The sequence below is a fragment of the Acartia tonsa genome, chromosome 1, assembly GCF_053477335.1.
Source record: "Acartia tonsa isolate MP-2025a chromosome 1, ASM5347733v1, whole genome shotgun sequence".
In the NCBI taxonomy this organism is placed as follows: Eukaryota; Metazoa; Arthropoda; class Copepoda; order Calanoida; family Acartiidae; genus Acartia; species Acartia tonsa.
Window position 1 is genome coordinate 33,639,850 of NC_137260.1, and position 7,533 is coordinate 33,647,382.

A 7,533-nucleotide genomic window follows, 5' to 3' on the forward strand; every position below is an offset into this window, starting at 1 on the left:
ATAGGATATTTAAAATAGCATTGGTTAAAATTTATTATTAGCAAAGAAAAATACTTTCTTTATCTAAGTACGTAGCAAGCAAACAGTAAGCTGGCAAAATTTAGATGACACAAAAAGAAAAGTTAGCCAAAATACTAACTTATAATTCCATGGAATATTTAGGAAAAGGATTGTTTAGATTGTAAACTTATTAGAAAAAATAACAATTGCTGCAAGGATATGTGTAATATAGTAGTGTAAGGTTATGTACGGAAGTGTTTGTAATGCGTAGAGAGAGAGGTGTAATATGCATTTTAAAAAAGGTTAAGTCATTTTGTATGAGTAAACTTCAAAAATTCAGTCTGACGGACAAAACCTAAGTTGTTATCAAGCAGCTGCACAAATAAAACCATGTTAGAATTATTAGGCCTTTTCCTCTTTAATATTTTCTTCATCTTTAAACTGGAAACACAACATTTCCTCGTCAATAACATCTTCATCTTCAATTTCTAGTTTAACATCAACCAAACTTGAAAGGGTAGGCGGGGCAGAAGATCGACCTTTTTTCTTCCTGGACCTGTGACCCTTCAGATGTGTAACTGACTTGAAGTGCTTGGTTAAGCTTGATTGGGATATATAAGATAAGTTACAAAATTCACATTTGTATGGCCTTTCCCCTGTATGAAGTCTCTCGTGAGTTGTCAAATTAGCCAGACATGTAAATTCTTTTTCACATGTTTCACAAGCATATTCCTTTTCATCATTGTGTACTCTCATGTGGGCGTTCAAATTGCTTTTAACAGAAAATTTCTTTTCACATACTTCGCATGAGTATGGCTTCTCGCCTGTGTGAACTCGTTCATGTGAAGTTAGATGACTGCTCACATAGAATGCTTTACCACAATAATTACATGGATAAGGTTTTTCTCCTGTATGGGTGCGCATGTGAACTTTCAGAGAACTGCTTGTTAGAAACTGCTTATGGCATAATTCACAGGTCGCCATGTTGCTGTGGGTTCCCTCCATTATTCAATCTCCTTTTTATCTGAAACATTAAAGTATTCTTTTATATTAAGTAGGTAATTAAAAATAAAATAACATTTGAACATAAGTTATAACCATAAAGAGCAGAGTTTCGTTCTCTACAAGTAGAATATGGTTTTCCTCTTTAAATGTAACCGCGCGCTTGTAAGCTTCAAGTGTAAGTGTAAATTATACATGTTATAATAATTTTTTAACATTTGGTAGGATAATTACACTTAAAATTAACAAATATATAACTATCAAATTATGTTGTATACCTTTGATAAAGAATATCATTCATGATAATTATTATATACTTTATTCAGTATATACTAGTATAATTAACCAAAAACAAAAAATCTAATTATATTTTAACATAGCTGGTAGGTTTCACTTTTATGTATGTTGATAATGTTCCGAGCCTTTACAAAAAAAATCAAACAAAAATTTATAGCCTTTCTTATCTTAAATGCAATTATTTACTAGAATAGTTAGACATTTATCTTATTTTCTGAATAGTGTGCTAAAAAAATTATCAACTAATAAAGAATAACCCGCAGTATTTTAGGGAAAAATTCATCTTATACAGCTTTATCATATTTATACTTAATGAATTTAGTTTCAGGAATATCTAAATGTTAAAACATAAAGGAGAAATATATCTAAAGAAGGAAAAAATTATCTTTTTTAATTGTTATGAAAAAATAAATGTTTATTTACATTGTATGAATCCCGCACTTAATTTTATTTTCGAAATGTCGTCTTTGCCCGATGAAACTTTTACGGGACTCTTTTTTGGACAAATTCTGCTTTGAAATTATTTCCCATCCCTAAGGAAAATTTTTTTCAAAAAGTGGATAGCGGTCAACTTTGACTGATTTGTTAAAACTGTATAGTTTTTTTAAAAAATTTTTAAAGCACATGAAGTGCGCAAATAAAGTTACCAAAAAGTAAGATTGTTTGTAAAAATTTGCCATGGGAAAAAACGACTAAAATAATGTGTATACAAAGAAGACATTTTTCTGTTTACTATTGATTAATGCATCATTTCTGCATTTATTTACATTGTTTACAAACAAAAAATAATATTTTTATGGTCGATTCTGATATGAAATAAGAAAAGAATCAAACTCTAATTATTACAATTATTACATTCAACTTAGTTTTCTTAACAAATTATTCTATATCATAAACCTTTTTGTATATAATTTCATCTGTTTATATTAAATTTAGATACCTATCGACCTTTCCTAGGACCTATAGAAGAAAACATTTAAGTTACAAAGGTCACTACTGTAGTCTGTTATACAAATTGAAGATGCGTGGATACGGTTTAGTGTACATTCAATGTTGTTTCGTGATTAGCAGCAGATAATTTCCTTGCTTTTTTTCTAAGTTACTTTTCTGTATATTTATTATTTTTAGTGGTGAAGCTACTCTTTGAACAATTTTGTCTGTCCTCATCGCTTTGATTTTCTAATCCTTACATTAAGTTTTGCCCGTTTGTCTGATTGAAGGTTATGCTTTAAAAGACATACCTAAATCTTATTTTTTTACAGGTTTCATGATTTTCTTTGTGTTTTTAAATAATATCCTCCCTTTTCTTTGTTAATGTCAACTTAACAATTGCTCTATAACTCACTTTGTCTGCTTGTCCTATTATTATTATTTGTGCTTCCTACTTATGTAGATTGATGTTCTTGTTTTATTGTTGCTGACAGTTGCTTTATTTATATTGTATAACTGACAGTCCATTTTTAGACAGGTCACACGATATGTTTTGTCATTGAAAAATAAAACTATTGCCTAAAAAATTATAGAAAGAATTAATACAATTTTTCAGATATAAAGCTAGTTATGGATCAAATTATAGATCAAGATGAAAAGAGACATATTTGTGATTATTGTCACATGGAGGTATCTAACAGGGGTAAACTTATAGTTCATATGAGAATTCACACAAATGAGAAACCGTACAAATGTGATGTATGTGAGAAGTCATTTACACAGAAAAATAATTTGAACTCCCACAAAAGGATACACACCGGCGAAAAGCCATTCAAATGTGATTCATGTGAAAAATCATTTTCTGAACGTAGTCATCTAACTAGACACAAGAGAATGCATACGGGAGAGAGACCATTTCCTTGTCCTGTATGCAAAAAGACATATAAGACCAGTACTGATTTGATTATACACTTAAGAATTCATACAGGTGAAAGACCATTTTCATGTGATCTATGCCAAAAATCTTGTACCTCCAACTCAGACTTGTCTAAACACTACAAAACTTTAAAACATTTAAAGAAGTTAGAATCTGTTAAGATAGAAGGTACCACTGTTGCTCCCACAACTTTTGCTGATTGTAGTGAAGTTTCAGTTAACCAAGAAAATGAAGATGTAGGCCCTCACAATATAAAGTTGGAGTCTGAATATGTTGAAATAGGTGTAAAACAAGAGATTAAAGAAGATGTTGATGCAAATGATTTTATGTTTATTAAGATGGACGATGAAAATGTTGAAGAAACCATAAAACAGGAAATAAAAGAAGAACTTCAAGATTAAAGAATTTTAATGTCCTTACAAACTTAAAAGTATAAACCATCACATAAGTATTGTTGTTTTAGTTAAAAAATAAAAGAAATGACGACTAGGTATATGATTGTCTAAGGACGTCCAAGCTTTTTATTTATTATCAATCTTTTTTGTTATTGGGGGGGGGGAGTTTGAAATTTCCCCTTGTTTAGGGGGGGGGGGGGGCAGATATTTAATTTGTATTTAAATGTAAAAAATTGCCTGATTTATAAAAACTAATGGCTTTTAGCTATGACGCAAAAGAAAATTTGGTTTCAGAGGTTTTTCTTTTATTTCGGAGGAGGCTTAATTTATTATTTTGTTATTAGGTTTGTGGGATGTTACCTCCATTTCACCTTCCCTCCCCCCCCCCCCCTCCCCCAATACGTGGACGTCCTTGGCTTGTTATGTATTTCTGCGTAAATGTAAAAGTATTCTGTAAATAGATAAATCTTTTGAATTGAAACAGATGTGATACTTTTTAAACTAACCTAATTTGTCAAAAAAATTACCTTTACCTAACTATTACAAAATACAGATAAAAAGATGAAATATTTTGATTTCAATTTTCATTGTCAAAATAATTGTAAGATATGCCAAAATTGTGAGTTTTAAAGAAATTACCTAATGAAATAAAAATAAATTTTTAAACCAATGTTTTTATCTTCGTTAAATCACATTTGCAACATATTAAAGTAGTAGGAAGTCTATTCAGCTGTTATTTTAAGATATTTAAAAGTGCACGCCTGATAAAATCTTATTTTATACCTAGCAATTTTGTATTTGTTTAGAGTATGATTAAAGCTATTTTTTGGAGGGCTACCTATACAAATTAAATGTTATCTGTTTCACCTTCTAATTTGAAGAAAGTAAATATTTTGCTGACAAGTTACGTTTATCAAGCATAAATCTTTCATATATGTTTTCATATGCTTGGTAATCATAATTTGTAGTATTACTGACAGACTTACAATTTAAGTAAGTTGTATAATTTATGATGATTGGTATAGGGAATCTATATTGAATATCAGCCGAATAATTCACATTTTCCCTATAGCGTTACAGAGACCCAAGAGTCAACGTGAATTATAAAGTAGCTTCGTTACTAATAAAAATGTATCTGCTTCACAAGGACTCTGGTAGGAAATAGACAACTTATTCATACGTACTGTACTAAATCAATCATTACTTGGACTAATTTAACCAAATTAGGTTTTTTTTAGGTTTTTGATATTTCATACAACCCCCTTAAGTTATTCATTACAGTAAAATACAATTTTAAAATTTATTTACTGTGTAAATATGCATAAATATGACGTTTTTACTGACAATTATGTTGATTTTTACTCAAAGCATATATCTTGTAGACAATAAAATGATTATAACTTTCGTTCTATTTAAGATAAATTGATGAAATAAAAAGTACATTCAATTTTATTAAGCTGAAAAGTCACTTATTGATATTAAGAAATAATAAACCCCTTTGAGGGGGGGGGGGGGCGTTGAGTATCGAAATAAGAAACTAATGTAAATTTCTTTTCTACGGTCGGTTTTAATGATTCATATAGCAGCCAAACTGTTTTAGGCAATACCCATTTGTCTGTCTGTCCCTCTGTCTGTCTGTCCTTTTGTCTGTCTGTCCCAACACTTGTCTGTCTATCTGTCTAACTGCCTCTCTTTTGGATTTCAATGAATCATCTAGCATAGCCTAATTGTAATTTGTTAATGCCTCAAAGACTCTCTGTTACTATTTACCTGTCCCTCTGTCTGTCTGTCTGTCCCTCTGTCTGTCTGATCATTCACAGGTTCTCTATTGGATTTTATCTAATTAATTGTCTATTTTTGTAAAATTTTGATAATTCTTCTTGCCCGTCTGTCTGTCTATCTACTGAGTTTCTACCCTTGGTCTAACAGACTTATTCACTTAATTTATAAAAAATTAGATTTAACTAATAATATAGTGGTATCTTGTACCAAGAGATACACAAATAACCTTGTGTTGAAAAAAAACAAATAAAAAATGATTCAATTTCTTCTATGAAAAAAAGTGTAATACATGTTACTTTATTCTCTTTGTACATCAAAAATATGTTTCAAATTTATAATATCAGGTTATATTCCATTAATTTATTAACAACTAAATTTTTTGACACCCCACTTATGACTTTTAACAGCCCCCTTTAACTAAAATCAAGGGTGATTTTATTAAGATTTTACCAAACCTACTTTACATAAGAAATTTATTACATTTTAAAATTTTTTTTTGATAAAAAGAGGATTGGGATATATCTCCCTCCCAACATTAACTTTAAAAACTATTGTAAAATATATTAAAAGTTATAAACATATATCAATCAAGATCATTAAAGGAATTAACTCAAGTTTGAGGGGGGCGGGGCTTAATGCAACCATCTTGTAATCAATGCACAAATTGCACTTAGAATTCGAATTTTGTTACAAAATTTGGCATGGGTAATCCTTGGTACATCTATTTTCCCAAAATGGAACAAAAAGTTGCAAAAGTGACGGCTAACAGCTGGCGGCTCAGTCATTTAGCCGTTTTTGGGCTATATTCAGGGCGAAACTATCATTAATTGCATAGGAATCAACTTTTTGAAACATTTTTGCTTTAAATATCCATTTTTAAAATTTCTTGTACCAGCTGCTAGAACTGGCTGAAACTGGCTGGGAGCAGCTAAGAGTATGAAGAGTATATAGGGCTTGTGACATGTCTAGGGGTAGGTTTTTATTGTTACTGAGCTCAAAAATACTACTATAAATAGTGGGGGTCCATCCATTTGGCAGCTGGGGCTGTTACACAGACTGTTAAAAACCTACCCAGAGACACGTCACAAGCCCTATCTACTCATTCTACTCTTGGCCGCTCCCAGCTGTGCTGCGGCCATTAGCAAGCTGCCAAATGAATTTTTTTGTGGTATTTTAAAAGTTAATAAAATAAAATTAATGGTCTTCTTATCAATAAAGGGGGGTTTGGTGCTGGAGGGTGGGCAAAATTAATATATATTGAGCTAAAATTTTTAAACTACCTGGTCCAGTAGTTACTGCATCTAAAAGAAAAACAAAATTAAAATTTTTTTTAAGTTAGGTAAGAAAAACTGCAAAAATGGAATTTGACTTTGCAGATTTCTTGCTACACCTTCATATGTTATTATTGAGACTGCTCCATTTTTTTGGTAAATTTCAGGTTTATATTGACATACTAGAATTGAAATTTTGTAAAAATCTTTAAAATTGAGATCACACAAAAGAACTAAAAAAACATTCTTTTTGCAGATTTCAAAAACTTTGAAGTGCTCGTGAGGTCACAATTATTGCATCACAGAAAAAAATATTTAGCATGGGTCATTTTTTTGCTTAAATCAACCACATTTTTACTGGGGGCAAAAAATTTTTCATGGTGGGATGATTTAATCTACAATATATACTTTTGGCTGTTGACAGCTGTTCTCAGCCATTTTTGGCAGCGAAATCTAGAAATTAAAAAAGTGTTTTTAGTAATATGTCCTTGTCCATGACATAAAGTTATAATGTTAATTAAGAAAAGTTTAATTCAATGGAAATATTCAATTTTTTATATCCTTATAAGCCATTACCCAGCTGCCACTATTTTTGGTAGTATTTTTCAGCTCAACACCCCTTAAAACCTATCCCTAATGGATGATTCCTACGTAATTATTGCTGGATTTGCCCTGAAAATAGCCCAAAACTGGCTAAACAGCTGAGCAAACAGCCCTTAGCCATTACTTTTCCAAATTTTTGTTCCATTTTTGGAAAAAAGATCTACCAAGGATTACTCATGCCAAGTTTTGTAATGAAATTCGAATTTTTGGTGCCATTTGTGCATTGATTACATGATGGTTGCCTTAACCCCCCCCCCCCCCCCCCCCTTAAGCTTAACTTTTTGTTAAATTTTGAAAAACAGACCTACTAAGGATT

General features: G+C 30.8%; 2 protein-coding genes across 2 annotated transcripts; one reads left to right on the forward strand and one right to left on the reverse strand.

Annotated features, from left to right (window-relative positions):
* Window positions 1–251: 251 nt before the first annotated feature.
* On the reverse strand, window positions 252–1,044 carry LOC145317427 (uncharacterized). The gene has a single exon (XM_080158515.1). It carries the CDS (start codon window positions 1,003–1,005, stop codon window positions 403–405), a length of 603 nt encoding a protein of 200 aa, XP_080014641.1. The 5' UTR covers window positions 1,006–1,044; the 3' UTR covers window positions 252–402.
* A 1,780-nt stretch (window positions 1,045–2,824) lies between these two features.
* On the forward strand, window positions 2,825–4,231 carry LOC145317434 (uncharacterized). Its single transcript, XM_080158529.1, has 2 exons — window positions 2,825–3,656; window positions 4,009–4,231. Exon 1 carries the CDS (start codon window positions 2,860–2,862, stop codon window positions 3,565–3,567), a length of 708 nt encoding a protein of 235 aa, XP_080014655.1. The 5' UTR covers window positions 2,825–2,859; the 3' UTR covers window positions 3,568–3,656; window positions 4,009–4,231.
* Window positions 4,232–7,533: the final 3,302 nt, after the last annotated feature.

Excerpts from the sequence above, each read along its gene's own strand:
- LOC145317434 (XM_080158529.1), top strand. The coding sequence starts at position 2,860 with ATGGATCAAATTATAGATCAAGATGAAAAGAGACATATTTGTGATTAT.
- LOC145317427 (XM_080158515.1), bottom strand. The coding sequence starts at position 1,005 with ATGGAGGGAACCCACAGCAACATGGCGACCTGTGAATTATGCCATAAG.